The sequence below is a fragment of the Poecile atricapillus genome, chromosome 4 (genome assembly GCF_030490865.1).
Source record: "Poecile atricapillus isolate bPoeAtr1 chromosome 4, bPoeAtr1.hap1, whole genome shotgun sequence".
Lineage (NCBI taxonomy): Eukaryota > Metazoa > Chordata > Aves > Passeriformes > Paridae > Poecile > Poecile atricapillus.
Window position 1 is genome coordinate 43,953,265 of NC_081252.1, and position 20,974 is coordinate 43,974,238.

The 20,974-nt window shown below is 40.0% G+C and overlaps 2 protein-coding genes across 7 annotated transcripts in view; one reads left to right on the forward strand and one right to left on the reverse strand.

Annotated features, from left to right (window-relative positions):
* Window positions 1-15,800, reverse strand: part of DCTD (dCMP deaminase) — a 58,926-nt gene extending 43,126 nt beyond the window's left edge. Inside the window, exons 1-3 of one of the 6 annotated variants that reach the window (XM_058837663.1) lie at window positions 14,787-15,304; window positions 14,455-14,499; window positions 12,932-13,169 (exon numbers count right to left, since the gene is read on the reverse strand). In XM_058837663.1, coding sequence (XP_058693646.1) covers window positions 12,994-13,169; window positions 14,455-14,499; window positions 14,787-15,030 — 465 coding nt within the window. In that variant the 5' untranslated portion in view covers window positions 15,031-15,304 and the 3' untranslated portion in view covers window positions 12,932-12,993. Of the gene's footprint in view, window positions 1-12,931; window positions 13,170-14,454; window positions 14,632-14,786; window positions 15,305-15,661 lie in introns of those variants that run through there. The other 5 variants (XM_058837656.1, XM_058837659.1, XM_058837661.1 and 2 more) reach the window with 5 other exon arrangements.
* Window positions 15,443-20,974, forward strand: part of WWC2 (WW and C2 domain containing 2) — a 94,005-nt gene continuing 88,473 nt past the window's right edge. Inside the window, exon 1 of the mRNA XM_058837639.1 lies at window positions 15,443-15,755. Coding sequence (XP_058693622.1) covers window positions 15,625-15,755 — 131 coding nt within the window. The 5' untranslated portion in view covers window positions 15,443-15,624. The remainder of the gene's footprint in view (window positions 15,756-20,974) is intronic.

Consider the following 20,974-nt stretch of genomic DNA (forward strand, 5'->3'; position numbering starts at 1 on the left):
TGGACTGTCCTCATTCAACCTACTGATTTTATTCCTCCCCTCCAGTTCTCTCTCCTATCTCCATGGCAGGAGGCTGGAGCAAGTGTCTGTGTGGTGTTTGGTTGCCTGCTCAGTTAAACCACAATGCCCCACCCAACATGGGGCACAAAGGGTTGATGTAACATGAGATCAGACCAAAATGCATTAAAACAAATATGCTATAAGCATTTATGAAATTGTTTAATAGTTGCTGGTCAAAATGTTGACTTATTTCCTATCAGAGCTGTTGCACTTGTTCTCAGGCTTGTGTTACATAACACTTTATTTGCTGTGTATGTTCCCTGTTGTGCTGTTTATCACCTCTGGGGCCTGGATTAAGGGTATAATTTTATTGTACTTTGTAACACCGGTTTATGATAGGACAAAATTACTGGCCATGAAACTAATCTGGTATTTGTACTCAGCATTACCATCATCCCAGTGCTTTGGGAGCCATCTCAGAACTATTAATTATTAATAATTACACTCTTTAGCTCTTCAACTCAGAGCACTAATCTGTGGGGAACACAAGGCAGGACACTTTCCTCTGCTCCTCCACCTTCCCTTTCTCCTTCACCTTCCCCTTCTCCTCCAGGCTAGTTAAAATAGCTCTTGAAAATTTTTTATATCCCCAGATGTTCAAACTAGCATGTCCCTGTTGATATGTCTCCTACTCCTGAGTATGTTTCAGGTCATGTTTAAACAACTATTTAAGAATACCACCCTAAGATCTCCCCCAAGGCTGGATAGTTATGAGTGGCAGGGTATGGGGGGATAGTAAGAGCAAGTACCTTAGACAGTGCAAACCTCCAATGTTTCAGAACCTCACTTCTGAACAAGTGGAGAACACTGAATAATTAGTAAAGTATTTGGAAAAATTATGCCATCACCCTGATCATTCCAGAGAGACACAAATCACTGCAACATGCTGGGGACTGGCCCAGGCCAACCAAGCCCTGCTCAACACTACCTAGCACCTGCAAGGAGAAAAGAAAGTGTCTGGATCTGATGAGAAAATAACTGGTATTGTAGCTACTCCAACACTTGCAACATGCACTACAGCTACTGCAAGCCCCGTGACAGGCACGTGGCTACTCCAACCCCAGTGACTGGCACAGCTACTCCAACCTCCATGACAAGCACTGCAGCTGAACTAGAGAACCAGCCCTTGCCAGTATCAGTCACCCAATACACAAGAAGAAATGTTGGAAGCAAAAGTCAACTCATCTAGAAAAGGAAGAAACTCTTCCCTTACTAAGGGAGGAAGTGACAAGGCAGACGACTCTAGAGCAGGACCATCAGGAGAACATGAGAAAGAAGATGCAGGACTCTGAAAGGAGAGGATAACCTATTCCCAAGTGAGATGCGAGATACGTGAAAAGATTTCAGCCATCATACAGGGGAGCACATGGTCACCTCATAGCTTTGCTGCTGGGATAACCCTGAAATTACAGGGTAGGAAAGCCAAAGAGCTGGGATCCTTTTGTTGCAGAGACAGCATTGATAATGCAGTAGGAAAAGGGACACAAGTACTCAGCTTCTGGGGCTGACACCTGCCAGGCCCTAGGGAAAGGTATCCCTTCAAGAAAGTGGTTGTGTATCACCCTGACAAATGGAGAAATGTATGTCTGGAAGCTTATACAGAGCTCAACACCATCGTATGCCAACTCATTGTTCGTAATGACCTAGAGAGACAGAGAGGGACAAAAAGTGTGTGAATTGGCTGTCCAGCTTTGGCAATATGAGGAAAGTATCTCTGCCCCATTACAGACCTATGCCTCAGCTGTGGCACCCAAAAAATTGTCCTGTGAATTCCAGCAACTCATATATTGTACTCCCCACCACTATGGACCAGCATCTCAGCTATGACGACTCTGCTCAAGAGAGAGGACAGAGTGACTACACACCATGGGTCATCCTGTGGTTTTATCTGCATGAATTCAGAGATGACAGGAGGAAAACCAACCTCAGCTCTAGAGGGACAGGTATGTGAGTTGCAAGAATGCTCAGTATATAAAACTAGGGGGGAAGCTGGCTAGGGACCACTGCTTGGGAAATGGCTGGACATCTGTCAGTGGTTGGTGAGAAATTGAATTGTGCACCACTTCTTTTGTATATTCTGATTCTCCTTTTATAATTATTATTACTATTATTATTATTATTATTAATATCATCATCATCATCATCATCATCATCATCATCATCATCATCATCATCATCACAACCATCACCATCATCATTGTTCCTTTCTTTTCTCTTCTATTAAATTGTCTTTATCTCAACCCATGAATTTTGCCTTTTTGTCCCTCCAGTTCTCTTCCCCATTCCAGTGGCAGGGGAACAGTGAGCAAACAGCTGTGTGGTGTTCAGCTGCCTCCCAGATTAAACCACAACAATAATTTCATTTCAGACCCTACTCTAACAATGTTTCCATCTTTGTGAACTTAAGTGAATAACTCAATTTACATGTCTTAAGTCTCTATTTCATAACATGTCTGAGATAATATTTTCTTACCCATACCATAGGCAAATGTCTATGAATATGCTCACTTCCCCAAATTACAGGAGAGTTAGTTGCAAGAATTAGTTAGTTAATGTTTGCAAAGTGCTCTGAAGGCAGAAAGCACTCTATAAATGCTAATGATTATTATATCAATGGTTTATCTGACTTTATTAACAAACCACTAATAAAATAAGTTAAATAGCTGTTGCAGGTTGGAAAAAGCACTTTTACTGTCTAAAAGATATAAAGGTTTTAATTAGCAAATATTTTGAAAGCACTTTGCTGAGGGAAAAAAATGGTAACTGTTAATACAGGTTTTCCCTAATGTAAATAGCTACAAAATATGAACTCCTGGATGCTACTGTAACGTCTGCATATATTATCTAAAGTTTTGTCCCATGGCAACAATATTTTTATTTGAGGCACAATTTTTGTAATATTTATGAAAAGATTGTGCTTATGTTTGTCAAATAAATGTTTGGATGCAGCAAGAGATTAAAGGTATCATTCTTAGCAGAGAATAGAAAAACCTAATGCATTGTCAAATTATACATGTATACACTTACCATTATTCTTACTATTTAACTTAAAAGTGTATTTTGCTAAGTTTCCAAGCTTCTGCTGATTCATGAGGCTCAGCTCTTCCAAATGCCATACTTTACCTGCACATATGTGACTTGTGATCTTAAAATCCAAGCATGCAAACAGATTTGAAACTTCTCTGTATAGGCAGTTAGAAAGACTTAATTCTCAAAGTGCCTCAAGCCCTCTGAAACACTGTAGATCTCTAGCTCCACAGTTTGATCCTGCCAGAAGAAACATTTTGCTCACCTGTTGTGACACGTGTTTCCCTTCTGGATGTAATAATATAAACTTGGGTATAATAATAAAAATGTGTTGATTTATTGAGTGTAACAATTAATGTATTAAGATCATTGGTTCTGATTCATCCCCTTCCTACATACATTTTTGATATACACTTTCTTGTAGAGCCTTAAAAGCTATATTATTATTTATTCTTTTTATTATTGTTGTTGTTATTGTTAATATTTCAAAGTCGTCAGATAGTTATCAGTATTTCTCAAGTACCTGGACTAGTGGTTTGAAAAGAAATTTGGAAGTAGATCATGATATGCTTATTCCCTGATGTAATGTCTGCCTGTGACTGTAGAAAATCAGAAACCTTGAGCCATAAGGAAAGTCGTATTAGTCTGCTTTGCTGGAAGAGAAGTATGACAAAATCCTCCCCACTTAAAGCTCTGCTGATTCTGGGAGGATAAGGATGCAGTCAGCCAGGCCCATTCAGTGAAGCAATGCAGCCTGGCTGTTGGGCCCATTTCTACAGTCCAGGAGACAAAAAACCTCCTGCTGTTCCCAGTGCTCTTAGCAGGAAGGAGGGATCCAGGTGCTGCTCCTGGAAACTGAGATCAAGGGTCTGCAGCTTTCCAATGCCACAGACTGGTGGCTCCAAAACACTCAAACACTCCTGGGGAAGGTGGGGATATATGTTCATTAATTTGAGCCATAAATCACAACTTCATATGGCAGAAAAATACCCAGAAAATTATATGCTACTGTAAAGGGTTATACCCATTTCTGTGCTCTTACTATAGCTCTTCCAGGCAGATGGGGAGTCAGAAGAGCAATGCCAAACCTTTATCTTGCATAGATTTGTCAAGTTATCCCTGAAGGAAAGGTGACTGAGATTTTCTAGAAAGGAGGCAAGGTTCAGGGCTGGGGACAAGAAGGGCCACCTATTCCTAGATGGGAAACAAAAAGTGTCCAGGTGATCTGTCAAAACGTTAAAGGGGCCCTCAGCAAAAGAAACTCAAGATTACTAAATTTCTCTAAGCCCAGGGTTTTCTGATTATGTTTTCTTGGGTCGCAAATTTACTTTATAAACCAAAAATTAGTATATCTTTATCTTTTTTAATTTACAAAACAATCCTAGACTACCTAATAAAAGGTCCAAATTATTTTGTGGTTAGTCAAAAATTACACATTGTGAAATAAATTGTCAATGACATAAAGCAAGAGCAGTGGAGCTGAAGTCTTGATATTTTTGTTGTTATCACTATAACTATTAGCTCTTATTTTTAAAAAATCATAGAAAATTGTGGTGCCTTTCTGAAGAAAGTTTATGGATTTTAAGATTAATAGATGGCATTGAGATTATACTAAAAAGTGTGGAAAAAGAATAAGAATCCATTTGAAAATTATTTTTAATACTACATTAATTAAATTAAAATGGACTCAAGTAACATAAAGGTATATACAAATCCTTGCTTGGAAAACCTTAAGGCGTATGTCAGCTTCCTTAGAATAATTCTGATGGCATCAGAGCTCAAAAATACAGGTCTACTTTGAGTCCTGTATTTTGACTATGTGTAGTTTAGTTTTTCACATTCTGGTATCACAAGAGGTATTGTTCCATTCATGGATAGCAACAACAGAATTAGACATAATGTAGAGGAAAAAAGGCAGACATGGTCAAGAAATACTTTTGTCTTGTAGCTGGGCAAAAGGCACATGAAATATTAATAAATGATGCTAATAAAATACTTCCTGTTCTGACACTAAATTCTGAAAAAGCAGGAGATGGCACTGGAATGGGCTGAGCTTTGGAATATGATGCCAGAAGTAAGCAATAGGAATTCAACAGGAAAAAAATTGTGTTATCTAGGGAAACAGTATTCAGGTTATCAGTAGAGGAGTATGCCCTTAGCCCTGGGAATCTCTCAGAAGAGGAGCTTCAGTCACAGAAGCAACTCTTGGACACAAGTTTGTCCACAATGAGATGGTGTAACTGAAGGAGTTAATCCAATCTACAGCAAAAAAAAAAAAAAAAGGAAACTGTAGCAGAGGTGGATAGATACTTCCTATCTCTATACCTGGTGTGATTACTAATGGGGAGTTAGTTGTATTTCTGACATTTCAAAGAGAAAACAGCTCCTTTAACTGGAGTGGAGTCAGAAGAGAGAAATGAAAATTATTAAGTGTCTGGAAAGTAGGCTTTACAGGGGAAACTTATCAAAAAAGAGATTATGATGTTATTTGATCATATTATGTACACTTGCAAAATAGAAATATTCATTTCCATGTTTTCAGGATAAGATTTAAACTCATTTGATAAAATACAAGAGTGAAGAATTCTGTGATGGAAATGGTATAATTATGCTTAATTCTGGTATATATAAATTAAAGTCTATGGAGGTTTTAGGATGCAAAAATCCACTGTTTGACTTGCTTCAATTAAAAACTCAACAGTTACTAACATCAGCTCTTTCGGTTTCCTGGAATCATTTGAAGGCAACCTTCCTATTTGGTTTGGTATTCCATCACCCTTGCTTAGCTTAGCAATGTAGTTTTCTTCCTACAGGCTACATGTTTACTTGCAAGGAAGTCTGCTCCTGTGACTTGTCCCAGAAAAATTTGCTTATACACATTAAAAATCTGAATAAGCCTAACTACACATTGAGATAATCTCAGATTTCAGAAATCATGTGTAACAATCCAAGTAGATTATATCCCAGCATTGGTCAGGAAAAGCAAAGCTTTCCAGAGGTGAAGTCCTGTTGTACCCTGGAATTGACATTGCCCTGCAGCCAGGCTGGATGCCATTTGGAATATGGGATCAGGTTAAGAATTGAAATCACTGGACTAGCAGGACTTTGCTTGGTGCTGCAGAAGTATCAACTCTCAGGTAGAGCAGCAGGGAAAACAAAGTTTTGATGTGCTCATTACCCTTTCCCTTTCATCTATCATAGCTTGGCTTTGGTTTTGTTTTATTTTGCTATTTCTTCATTTTCTGCAGGTCCTTCAGTTCAGCATTCGACATGGTTTCAAAAACGTGACATGGCAAAATATCATAATTATTCTGTCATGATGGTTTTGTATATTTAAACATATGAATTCTCTGTAAATATGTAAAAGGTTATGAAAAAGAATTTTAACTCTGCAGTCTGTTTGTTTTTTTTAATTTTACTTTGATTTGGAAATGTCATGGTTCACTGCAAGCTCACCAGAGTGAGTTTAATGGATTAGAATATATTACTAAAATGAGACTGTTAGAGAAGTATATTTCACAGATGTGGAATCCTGTGAATGTGTTGCTGTAAACTCTGCTGCATTAGAAGGCAGCGTACCACTATCTTTTCTTTCTTGTCTTAGAGGATTACAGGCAGGAGCAGCACTGCAAGTTCGCCACAGTGGAAAAATTTTATCTATTTTCAGGTTTTCTTCATCTATGTTGATACATCAAAAAAGAGCTCTTAAAGATAAATACATAAAAGCATTACTCTTTCATATCATATTATGGACACAAAATGTGCATATATTTACTTTTGAGATTTTTTTTTTTTTCTGAAACAAGATTTAAGGATTTACTTCATTCAAGAAAATCTCTTTTCATAAACAACTCATTATCTTCTCCTTCCTTACCTCAGAGTATAAATAAAACAAAAGCTTGTGTTAGACTGCCCATGATCCATGAAAACCATCTAAAATTTTAAAAATCTGGTTTTAATTGGACAGATCTTTGTTTTCTCTTAACAGCATTTTGGCACCTGTGATTAGTGATGTTACATGTAGCTTGAGAACAGCTCGTTCTCTGAAAAGAGTGTAGAAGGCACACCAATTGGAAGGGTGTCAAGAGCCCTCAATCTCCAGTTCCTGCTTCTTAGAGTCATAGAATAAACTGAATTGGAAGGGACTCACAAGGATCATTGACTCCAGCTGCTGGCCCTGCACAGAACAATCCCAAGAATCACACTGTGCATCAGGGAGTGCTGTCCAAAATGCTTCTTGAACTGTATGGAACCATAGAGTATTCTTCCAGCTCTCACTGCTAGAGAGGCTGTTGGTGCTGTTTTGAGGCCACTGCAGGATGTGCAGTGTAGTCCCCTTCACTCAGAGCCCTTCCCGAGCAGAACCCAGGCTAAGCACTCCTGTTTTGGCTTTAAATCTATTTTTCTGGCTGAGTGGAATGGTTTAAATGACAACCCCAGCCACTGACTCAAACAGCAGATGTCACTGTTAGCAGCGTGGTCCTTTGCTGCCTGTGCACAGCAACAGGTAGAGAGGCTTATAAGACTCTCTTCCCCAAGAAGTGGGGTGTGGGGATCCTCCAGAGGAGGGAGCAGCAAGGTTGGTATGACAGTACACATTGTGGGGCACAGTGACCATCAGCGATATATCAAAAATCACCATGAATCCTGGTTTAAGTATAGGGGGTGAAACGAAATGGAAGCTGTACCTCCTTCTGTATTTTGAAGATATGCTGTACTTTATTTCCTTGGGGTGGAAGACCTAATTCTGCAATCTAAAAGAAAAGTCCAAACTTATTGTTTCTGTGCTCCTGGAGTGGGAAGCACACTACTGCATAGGAGTATTGCACTTCTTTCACATTTATGTTTGGGAAAAAAGGTGTCCATGTTAAGTGATCAGAGTTTCTGAATCAGTATTTGAAAACACCATTTTTCTTCTTTATATTACCCCCCCACACTTCAATTTGTTTCAGTTACTGAACATGGCTTATTGAGTTGTACAGTCATGTATTAATGCTTCTGTAGAAGAACCAAGGCCTTTTATGAGTGATGATGTCCACAACACCACTGACAGCTGCAGAGACTACGATCTTGAGACAATTTATTGCTTGTTCTGATTGTCTAGTGAGACTAAAGGCAAAGCACAACTGATTCCAAACATCCAGTCTCTTGCTTGCTGGGCACCTCTGGCCTACAGTATGAGAAGCCAGTTTGCAGTTCAGCAACTTCTTTGGTCTGGTATGTTTGATTTATAAGGCAATCTTTTGTGCCCTTTAAAGATGTGGAGAAATGAGCAAATGGGAATCTCATGAAGTTAAAAAAAAAAAAAAATGCAAGGTCCTGTACCCAAGGAAGAATAACCTTGCGTAGCAGTACACACTCCAGGCCAAGGTGATCCTTGGTGACACAAAGTGATCAAGGAAGGTGATCCTTGTCCTCTCCTCAGCACTGGTCACATCTGGCATGGTGGGTACAATTATGGGCTTCCTTGCGCAAGAGTCCAGCAAAGCACCACACAAGGATGATTAAGGGACTGGAGTGTGTAACTGGCTCAGTTATATCTCACAAATGTATAGAAAGGCCTGAATGGAGGATGCAAAGAAAATGGAGCCAGGCTCTTTTCAGTGGTGTTCAGTGACAAGATCAGAGGCAATGGGCACAAATTGAGACAAGGAGATTCCCTCTGAACATCATGAAACTTTTTTTCCTGTGAGGGTGACCAAGCAGTGAGCAGGCTGACCTGAGAGGCTGGGGAATCTCCATCCTGGGAGATACTAAAAAGAATGCCTGGACACGATCCTGGGCAACTGTCTCTAGGTGGCCCTGTGTAATCAGATTGAACAGGATGACCTCCAGATGACACCCTTCCAACATCCATCATCCTGTAATCCTGTGATTCCTTTGGTATAAGCACCAACTATTTATCCTTTTGCTTTCACCTTTACAGAACAGCTGATTATCAGCAACAGCTCTGACATTTCATACTCCATAATGTACTTCATACATTATGCAGTATTTAATACTTAATACTTTAATACTTAAATTTTGCAGACTTTGCCTAGATTCAAATTTTTTTTTTTTTAATTCTTGCTCAATATAATCTTTTTATGGTGTTGGAAGCTGTTTCTTTATTAGTGTGTTTCATTTTTAACAAGTATAGCTAACTACAATTAATGCTTTTGTTATGTTTTTCCACAAAGAAATTCAAAGGAGAGAGCTGTTGAAATATTGTCATGGGTCTTATATATGGACACAAGCAACTCATAACACATGCTTGACCATATGGAATTGATAACTTTTATATATATTTTACCTGAGAATAAGATACCAAAAAAATGAATTTTTGGATGAATCATAATGTTTTCCTAGTGATAATAAAGCTTATCCCAAGCATTTCTGAGACCACATATTGAAATAATAAAATTGACACAATTCAGTTCAATAGATTCAGTTCAGGAGCTGAAAGCACCCACCATTCTAATACCTGTCCTATTTCATATAGGTATTTTTTTACTCCATCATGTCACTTAACACAATTCTTTCTTTGATGTTCACTGAAAAGTGGACATAATAATATCATGCTGTGTTCTTCAAATTATTTCAATTCTCCAAAAAGGGCAAACATTGGGAGTCTGGGTTTTGGATAACCAGACTAGAATGAAAATTGCCATGGAACGATTCATACAATTCAGTAACATCTCTAGCAGTCTAAAGTGCTAAATCATGGTATTAATGGATCAGTTCTATTTTTGCTATAAATTTACACAGATTGATTTTTTTTTTGCAGCATGGTTTTTAGCCTCACTTAGCATTAACATAGGATTGAGGTTCCTTTGCTGTTAGCTAGGGCAGACATCAAAATACTTTGGATTCATGCAAAGAAACTGTATTTTTGTGGGGAAAGAAGAGATGAAAAGTGGGTAAAGGAGAAAAATGCACTTTTTTATATTAGAGTTTGGCAAGTCCATACTTCTTTGCATTTAAAATACAATTTTTCATTTGTTAGAAGGAAGATTCCCTAAGGCTCTCCATCAGTCAGAGAATCTTTTTTTTTTTTTTTGTAGTGCAGGTGTTAAATACTCTAATAGTCTAGTCTACTTCATTCACTGCACAGTGTTCCTGAAAGTATATGGATAACACAGAGAAGAAATGTACTTCAGGATGTTATTGCTAAAACATGACTTTTCATGTTTCATCTGTTTCTCCTCTTAGATACAACACAGCAAACATACACTAAGTGCTTTCTTCTGGCTGAGGTGGGAACACTTAACTACTTGCAACAGTAGAGAGGGACTGTTAAAAGCATTAGCTCTGTAAACCTGTAAACTTGAATATTAGTTCATAAAACATCTTAAATACTTCAAGAAATTAACTGCTGTTCACTGCCAAAGGAGCTGTTACTGAGAAATTCCTCCATTCTTCCCTTCATGCCAATGAGCATTAACCCTCTATTGCTGGCCAGCTTCTTTCTTACATTTGGCCAAAAGAGAAGCCCAGGCTCTTGGGAACCTTCTTGGCTAACTAGACATGCTTTGTGGTTTTCCAAAGCCATTAGGCAGCAGTGAATGGTTAGTGTAATTCCATAGATGTGATGAAACGTAGGAACCTAAATGTGTGTACAAGTATCAGAAATACACAAAAGATACAGTGAGACTGTTACTATGGGGGATTTAAAACCAAGACTGCATCAAGAATTTTTTGGAAATGTGCATCAGACACTAATTTGGACCTCATCAGTCCTAGAGGTTTTGGAACAACCAAAATTCTCCATCTTCTTTTTTATTTGTCCACAGAAACTTCAGCAGTATAAATCACACTTAACAGAATTGAATGCTAAAGTCAGTTTAATAAGTGGCTTGGTGTGAGTTTGAGAAGAATTTACCATGAAAATGTTACTCACATTTCCATAGCTAACTTTGAGGCAAACCTTATATCACATCATTTCCATTCTAAACTTTTCATTTTCTACTCTAAACTTTTATTCGGACTAACACTAATTTAAAACCATTCTCTGCACTTGCTTTCAGGGTCATAGTATGTCTTGATTCAAAACATTTAATTGCTCAGTACTTTATCCTATGCACGTCGGAAAGGAAAAAAGAAGGGGTCAAAATTCTGGGAAAAAACCCAACAAACTAGTATATATTAATTTGAAGCAGAACCTGGTATAGTCTTTTTTCACTGATACTCTGGGAAAGCTTTGTAGAACTGTCTAAGCAGCAAGCTGTTCAATTGGATGTAAGTGGAGAGAGCAGGCTTTGGAATAACAAGAAAAGCTGGATGAACATAAACATTATCTGGCTCCATGGATTCTGCAGAGCTTCATCACAAATTCAACTAGAAACAGTATTATTCAAAGATCTTTTACTCTCAGATGTATACATGCATCAGAAGCTGACAACAGTAAAAGCAGCACTTCTCCTCCTTTCCTCCCTTATGCATGTACACAGTTTTTCTGTGCAGGACTTTTTAAACACTCGTTAAAACTAAAAATCTCGCTGCATATGGGAGAATTTTTTGGTGTGCACTTTTTTCTTTGAAAACATAGCTGTCAGATAAAATTCACTGCTGTTAAATAAACAAATATTTATAATGCTGAAAATACTGATTACTTTTTAGAGTTTTACAGTAGCTACATGTGACAGAAGTCAGACTCATTGTACATATTTGGTGGTTTAAGTGTTCAAAAAACCCCAACATAACCAATATATATTTTAAAATATTTTTGTCAGATGCTCCTAGAAATTAATTCTGTTACCATACCTCATAATTCATTCTGCAGTCAATTCTGTGTGCAAGCTGTGAAAGCTGAACTGTGGAAATTTTCAGGGAGATTGCTGCAGCTCCTGTTTCAGAGCCACTTGTGGATAGTACAAGTTAGAGCTGTAACAGCTGTACATTTCATTAGGGATGACATTCCAGTGGATCATCAAATTAAGTCTCCCATTAGGGAAGGACAAGGTACAAACACAGATTTTTTGATCATGGTCAGTCCCGGGAATAGACTTATTATGAAAGAAGAAGCAAGCAGAAAGTATCAGGAGATTAACTATATTAGCAAAGACTGGAGTGGGTATTTTTCTTGTTACATGACAGGATACAAGTATAGGCCTTTGAAGACCTCCTTTTTGGATACAGCCATTTCCATACCTGTGTTCTGAATTTTCACATAGACATTTTTTCTTCTAGCTGACACAAAATAGCTATGATTCTAATTCCCTTTAGCTCAATTTTTTAACTATGCACTACTTACCGTGGGAATTTCTCCAGGCCTGTTAAACATGCATATGCAAAGCAAGATAGGAATGATTAGCTCCTTCGCATTGATTACTTCTTGTTATTTATTGTACTGATAGATACTTAAATCATACCATAGCTGCACTGTTCCATGCTTTTGGACACCTACTTCATATGAACCCATCTGTGTTTTGAATAAAGCATGCTTACATCTTCTGAACTATGCTGTCTTATGCAATTAAGCCAAACAATCTGTGGTATGCTGTCAGCTGACAATGTCAGCACAACATGCTAGGCAGGTTATCAGTTGAAATGCAGGAGGTATACTTGAAAAAAATACTTTCAAGAAGCTGTACGTTCTCACTGGCAATATTAAAGGTCTTTTTACACAAATAACATCTACTTTTTTTCCATCTGACTTCAAATACTGTCATGCCTAAGTAGTCCTAAACTGGCATTCTGGACTGTAGACTAACTATGGATGAAAACACAATGAAAAATACAGGGAGACAATGGAAAATAGAGGGAGGAAGGGGAGGGCCTAACACCATGCAGCAGTTTATACTTCAGTGTAAGCACATCTGTATATAAACACACAAGCATATAGATAAAAAGTAGACGATTATGCAATGACTTCAGTGTATTTATTTCCAAAATTTAAGAATTAAAATTTCCATTTATGCATACAAATTAAAATATTGATGCCTTCTGATGAGAAGTATTACATTGGTAAAGATGGTTGTAACAATGACAATGGTTATGATTCAGGTCCACATCCATGTGGATCTTATCTGACCAATAACCAAAGATGTGGGTCTGGCTGCCTTGGTGGTGACAGGAACTGAATATTCCCTCAGGTGTCATGACTACCTTCAAAGGAAGCATTGACACAAATGATGTTCCAGTTTTGTCTTGGTATTGCAGATATTCTAATTTTATTCTTTATTTTGTGTGAATTATTTAGAGACTAGGACTACAGGAGTGCTGATTTTTCAAGACGAAAAAGGCTATATTGTTATAAAAGCTCTTGGTTAATGCCAAAGATAAGTAACTGGCAGCTGGTTTCAGAAAGAAAAGTATCTCCTCTAAAGATTTTTATCAACTTACATAACAAAATGTTTTACTGATAATGCAAACTGAACTTTAAAATGGTAAAAGAAATTCAGTTTATCCTGTCCCACAACAGTTACATGTAATTTCTCACTGTAGGGCAACACCTATAAACAAATTATAAAAATGAGTAGACTGTTTAAAAGGACAGAAACTAAATGCTTAGTAAAAGTGGGGATTTTTTTTTCTTCTTAATGATAGACAAGAAAACCGGCCCTTACAAACTAATCAGCTCATTTAAACAATATTCTCAATGAAAATAAATGCATCTTTAATAGGCAATGATCCTGCTGCAATCCCTAAGCGGCTCAATTCTTATGGATATCCAGAAGTCAGGACAGCTCAGTTTTTCTCCATTTTTCTCCAGGACCTTATTTCATGTATGTAATTTCACTGCACATTACCTTAATACAGCAGATGCCAAAATCTTCAGGAGTCTGGAGGAGGGAGGCATATGGGTCATTTGGAAACAAGGTTGCAGAATAAGTAGAATGACTGAAATAATACAGATCTTATCTGTACCAGACAGGCAATTAGCTAAATTAAAATAATATCTTGCTGGTACATTTTTCTATTTAGGAGCAGACCCAACAGTAGAACTTAGATAGCTGTAAATTAGTTACTTCAATGCTTGTCAGATACGTGGCCTCTGAAGTGGAATCCAAAAACTTGTTATGCACAGAACAAGCCCAGTACTTAATAAGTGTAAATTGTCCCACAAAAATAGTTCACAGAGCTGAATACTAGAAAGCTATAATGGAGAAGGTAAACAGACATAAAAAACCCACAAAAACTAAAAACCAAAAACCCAAACCAAAAACACAGCTCTGGGTTTGAGACTTCTCCCAGGAAAATCTTGTTACTTAAAGCCAGTAACTTTAAATGAAAAGAAATAAAACATTCTAGGAAACAGGGACTTGAGTTACCTAGGAGTCCTAGCTGCTAAACTAAAGAGTCATATTCCCCCATTGATACTCTACTTCTGGTGCCAGATCTTGGGAATCAGATACGCATGCAAATTAATAGAGCTCATTAAGTTACCTTCTATCAGCTGAACCATGGTAACCAGCCTGGGGTACTCTTCTCCTATGGCAAATGAGAGATAAACACTCAGTAACTCACACCTGGTGTCTATACTTAATGCGATTTAGCTGCTTGCTTTTCAGGCCACAAAAGTCCAGGGCACCCATGGTGAACGTATATTCTTCACTGGTGGTTCTGTTAAAAAAACCCAAATCAAACACACAAAAACAAAGCTAAAGACACTAAGTTTAGGTAGTTCCATAGTTAAAGAGGGGTTCCCATTTGTATTTAAATTTTGAACCCAAGTATTTTAAATATCAAGGTCCTTTTTAGGATCCCTTGAACCTTACTGGACTTTAGCGAGAGCTCACAAGGGTGTGAAGAGAGATTAGCGGGACCTGAACAGCTGGGAGAGAGAACTCGGCACCGCCCCGACTCAGGGCATGGAGGCAGTGGCAAAGCTGCCTTTTCCCGGGGCGCGTTCCCCGCGCTCCCAGGGCCAGGACATGCCCCGCGACAAAGTCTCCTGCGCCACCCGATGCAGGGCCGCGGCAAGCTGGCGGACAAAGAGCAGGACGCGGCGGTGTCCGTCATGCTTGGCGCTGCTGTCCCCCGCGGGCGGCGGTGACCGCCCGGCTCCGGGCCCTGACAGGCTGCGGGGACGCGGCCGGAGCGCCCGTCCCCCGCAGGGGGCTGTCTCCTGCCCCTACACCGGCCGAGCCCCCGGGAAAAGCTCAATGGAAGCAGGCGGGCGCCTCTCGCAGCTTTCCTCCCGCTCCAGCCCGCCGTCCTGCCCTACGCGCTGTCCCGCCGGCCGCTTCCGTGCGGGATCCGGGGCCTGCCCGGCCCAGCCCGGCGGGCAGCGCGGCCAGGGTTAACCCTGAGGAATGCGGCGGGAGGAATGTGCATGCAGATGAGATGGATGCTAATCTCATGCTAATGAGCGGCGGCCGGGGCCGCCCGGGGCTCAGCCGGGCTCCCCGCGCCCAGATAGCAGCTGGGCTCCGCCGGCAGCCCTGACCCGCCGGCAGCCCGGGCATGGGGCACTGAACCCCGGCCGCTGCAGAGGGCTTCCCTGGGCTCCCGCGAGCCCCCGCTCCCGGCCCCTTCCCCGGCCCGGGTCGGGGCTTTTCCCGCTTCCCGTCTTTCTTTCTGTCCCTATGGAGCAGCCACCCCCGCCGCCCGACCATGCCTAGGAAAGCGGGGAATGGGCAGCTTCCCTTACCCGATGGCTGGGAGGAGGCGCGGGATTACGACGGCAAAGTCTTCTACATCGACCACAACTCCAAGCAGACCAGCTGGATCGACCCCCGGGACAGGTGGTGCGCGGGCAGGGAGGCGGCGAGGCCCGGGCGGGCGGTGGGGTCGGAGCGGCCCCGCCGGGGCAGCCCGGGCACGGAGGGACGGGCGGGGGGCGCCGAAGGGTCCCCTCCCGGGCCGGGGAGCGGGGGGGGCAGGAGAAGTCCCTGCTTACAGCCGGGCACACCGTGCCCTCCCTCCCTCCCACTGGCACCGATACGGGCTTGTTTCTAAGCCAGTGGCGTGAGTTGGTGTTGGGGCGGGGAGGGAGAAGCCTGTAGAGTTCCTCCCGGAGCGGCCGGGGGTTGCTGGCATTTGGGGAGCTCCCGACAGGTACCGAAGTTTGCGAGTCCCTCTCAAACCAGGGCTCCTCGCCCTCCCTCTCCCCAGGGCGTTGCCGAGCGAGGCCGCTTCCCCCGTCCCGGCTGGCGGAGCATCCCGGGCTCCGGGCCCCCCCGTGTGCCCCGCTCCCCCGGAGCCGTGTGCGGGGCTGCCGGAGGCCTCGTGTGCTCGCTAGGCCTCAGCGAGCCCAAATCCGCTCAGCCCCCGCCAGCCGGAGCCAGGCGTGTTTGCTGAGCCCTGCCGGGGCTGCGCTCTGTAAAACTCCCGTGGAAGTGCTTCATGAGCACCCTGCGCCAAGGCTGCTCGTCCCGGCCTCCCCGGGGCAGCTCTGCCGGCTGGACACGGATGCTGGCTCTGTGCGTCGGCTTCAAATGACTGTTTTTTTATAATAGCTGGATCACAGGCGCACAAAATAGTTAGTGCAAAACGTATCTTTTGTCTGCAGTGGTGCTGCAACGTAATTAAACCTCAGAACTTTGTGCATAGTATGAAATACGATGTTGCAGTTGAAAGCAGTGCAATCTTATTATTAAAAAAAAAGACCCCAGCTTTTAAAAGACATTATAAATTTATGAAACAAGGAGCACTGAATTATAAATGAAGGCCTTGGTGCATATTTCTCAGGTGAACTTGGAAAAGGTGGTCGTGACGAAGCTTGCTGGCTGCAAGTTGCAGAGGGAAGTTTTGACATGCATCATGTGCTATGTAAGGCCTTACTTGCTATAACAGCAAATTCCAGGAGTGACAAACTTCATGCTTAAATTCCTCCGTACTTCACAACATGTTAATTACCTTATAAATATTAGTGAAGTGATAATTTACACAGGACAATGTTATTTGTTACACCTGGCATTCTTGGGTGTTGTTTTTTTTTTTAATGCAGGCAATATAAAACTTCTGTCTTTGTTGTCTCTAGAAATAGTGGATATGAAGTTTTGTTTAGTTTTAGGCCTTGAATGTATGTTTCCAAAATAGAATAGAAGATAGTATGGTTGAGGTAAAGTAAAATGTGACATGGAATGTACTTGTAATACTGCCTCAACAAGTATACTACTAATTTAATTTAAGATACTCTGTATTCCTAAAGAGTTCAAGACTTCATATTTGATGGTAAAATTTGAGTCTTCACTCTCATTAACAGAGTAGACAGTGACATAACTCTTGTGTGTTTGCCATCCTATAGGGACACCTTACAGGTGAAAGGGAAACCGAGTCCTAAGACTTTACTTCCTTAGCTCTCATAAGAGATTTTAAAGACCTTTTTCAGAAGAGAAGTGTTTGAAATAATTGTTAACCTGTGTCAGTCATGCAAAACAAACAAAAAGGGATTTTGCCCTAGGTACTTAAGAGAATCCATGCTTTAGTGTACATGGCTCAGCTGTGAAGCTGAATTGCCTGCACAGATGAGAGACTGACAAGTCCATTTGATGTGCAGCTTGCAATATTTGTATTTACAATATCTCTATTTGTAGTCTGCATTTATATTGGTGGCCTATTTTGGAAAAGCTAATAAGAAATTAATGAAAGTCTTTTGATGATTTTACTTTAGATTTAGTTTTATTTTCCATGTATTTAGACAGTATACATTTGGAAACCATACAGGACATTATTTGGACTTGCTGTCAGAAAAGTTGAAAAGTGGCTTTCCAAGTTTGTCAATACAATAAAATCTGGATTAATGCTATTTCTAAAACTTATATTAAATTGTCAAAACGAAGGTAATGGATTCTAAAGAATGAATGAAAACATGTTGCCTTGTCTGGTGATACTTTAGGACTTTTTTTTCCCCCAATTATTTTCTCTCATAGAGATCATAAAATTTTCATACTGTACCTGTGGAATATTATCATGCACAGGTTTCTAAAATGTTTCATTGGTAAAGCAAGTGTAAAATAGATAAGTTTTTATCAACAGTATTCCTTCTGCCGTTCTTACATTGCATTTCCTGGATGATTACATTACTGTTGAAAATGCCATATTTGAAAGCGTCTTGGAAATTTGTGCTTGTTGTTGTGTTTTTAAATATTTTTTGTCATGTTCTTTTCTAGAAAATGTATTTGTTACTGCTTGTGTACAACCATGGGAAAAAACTAACATCAGCTTCAAGCTTAGGACTCAGTTTTCAGTTTTTCCCACTTTATGTATCTGAATAATCCCACTGATGTTGGAGAATCTCACACTTCCAAGGGCAGTAGTGACTTAGCTTGTGTTTTAGGAGGGTTGTGGAAGCTCAGGAGTTTTGATGTTTTGCACTGTTCACCAGTGATTTTTCTCTCCAAACACTTACTGTTCTGTGCTGATTTGTTTTGAATTAGAAAATTCAAACCGGTGGCCCAAAAGAGAGGGCACTTTAAAATCTATAATTCATAAAGGCGAGAATGTGAGAGTTGTAGCAACATTTTCAGTTACTAAATATATAGATGTGATATCTTTGTTCATGATGCCCTCAAGCTACAGCAAGCTGAGAACTTGCTGGTCATGACAGTTCTTCTGGAACTGGCTTATTGTAAGCAGGAAAATAGCCCAAAGTATCAATTTTATCCTACTACTACTTGATGAAAATATTAAAAGACAACTATGGACTGAAGAGGATGAAGCAGATGAAAGGGGGAGAAAGGGTTAGAGGAATGCATACTTTTATCTGAAGTTCCCCTGAAACTCTTTAAAGTACTTGGAATACTGAGTTATTGTAAAGTACTGCTTTGGGTTTTTTTTTTTTTTCTGATAATTAATAGGGACTTGGGGTGGGACAGGAATTTGAGAAGGAAAATTTTTCTTTTTTCTGTCATCAACACATTTTAAGTAGGCCTCGTGTTTGTTATATTCCTGAGTGGAACCAAGCACCAAGGAGGAGTGAAATAAGATATAGGAATCTCAGTAATGTGTTTTTTTCAGCAGTTGGATGATGCTTGGTTTTCTTACCATGAGTTCAGGGCTTCTCATATCTTGGTTTCTCCATAATAAGTAGTCCAATGCATGCTGCTGATCACCATTGACTCAAAACAGGTGTCTTTTTTATAGCTTGCCTAAATTGAGTTCTGCATCACAAATTCTGAAGCTGCGAGTGATCTTCATTTAAATCTTAATCTGCACTCTTGTCCCACTTCTGTCAGTGGTAAGGAATGAGATGCTGTGAAAACAAAACTATCCTTTCTGTTCTCACTTTGCTTTCCACTGAGGACTAAAATCTTTTAAAAATACACTTGTACATTTGAAATAGTTTATAGTATACTTCTGCTAAAATGTTTCGAGAGTACTTGCTAACTATATAACTAAGAAAGTGCTTAAGAAGCATTGGACGTGCAGAAAACCACAGAACTTTACAAGTTAAGAGATTGTGAAAGAGTTTGCTTTATGAGTAGGGAATGCAGTTTCCATTGCTTTCACCTTTGTGGAGGGGAAAACTGCTTTCATCTTTTGGGGATCTGAAAACACTACAGTTTTTAGCATGGGATTCTGTAACTTGTGCTAGATTTGTCTGAATTAGAAAATTTACTATGTTTCAGCATTTAAATGTTGTTTTCTCTTTTTCCATGGAAAAGAAGGGCAGTTTATTCCTTTTTTTCTCACTGGAACTTGCTTTCTCTTGTCTTGTGAACAGCAGAGACTGTGAGGACTGAAGATACTGAAGTTGAAGTTATTTAAGCAAGGGGACTTTCATCCTGTCTCTCTTCTGGACATTGCTGTAGCTCAGGGGTGCATGGTAAAAGACTTTCAGTCACAATAGAAGTAGGACTCATATAAGACATTGGGCTCATTAAAGGTAGCAAATAAGAGGCAAACAGAAATGAAGTAACATGGTGAGAGACATCATCAGAGACTTAAAAATATATTTAGATTGATTATTTCATGCATGTAAGAAAGCTGTGCTGTGACAGATTAATAAAATAATAAGTGTTAGTTATTACACTTGGAAAGGGATTGATCTTAATTCTGTTTTAAGTGCTAACCTCAACACTGATCAGTTACCGCTACAGCAAGTACCTGATAAAGGCCTTTGTTTGGGCTGCTGCTTTCTAAGAATGAATTTAATGGCAAACCATCACTGATTTCTCACACCATTTCTTATTATCTTTCTATCTTTCCTTCCCTTGTTTGCTAGTAACTGAGGAGGAAGTGAGGCTTTTGTTTTTGATGGTGTGGAGCTGCTAAATGATTGTTTCAACATACTTTATGACATTTGAGCCTTAAAAAGCAATGGTCAACTTGCTGTTTTGAAAAGAGCATCCTTTGATGGCACTTCAAGGTGTACAGCTTGCAATAATACTGTAGGGAGATAGGGCAAGGATTTTTTCTTCAAATATCTTTTTCTTCTCTGTTTCATCCTGTAGTATCATTTGCTGGTTTTTATCCCAATTACACCTAATTTATTCCTGCTTCCTTGTCTGCTCAGGCATGTGCATGCTCCCTGAGAAAGTGTCTAGTATCTCATTCTGATTTCAGTGACAGGTTGAGGACTGCTCTTACTTAATTCATCTATATTTATTCAAAATAAAACCCATGATGCAAGTACTGAACATGCAGTGAGAGACTAGCTGTGTCTGAAGTTCTGACATCTTCATTTGTTTACCCAGTGTAAAGCAGAATTCTAATATTGCAGTGCTACTATAGCTGTGGTAGCATCAGACAGTGTTAAAATACAAACTGATTGTGTATGTGAGTTCTTTAACTAGTCTGTCATTTGCATGGGGCTGTGTGTTGTTGATTTTAGCATTAGTGAAAATGGCTATAACTCTGAGATAATGCTTTTATTTTTTATTTCTCTGGGAGTGATAGAGCTGTACTGTGTCTTTCATCTTGGAGCATGTGAAGCTAACAAGTCAGGAAATGCTGTGGAGTATTTGCTTATGTGTGCAAAGTATGTACTGCTGGTCACAGCCAAGAGCTGTGACCTGCT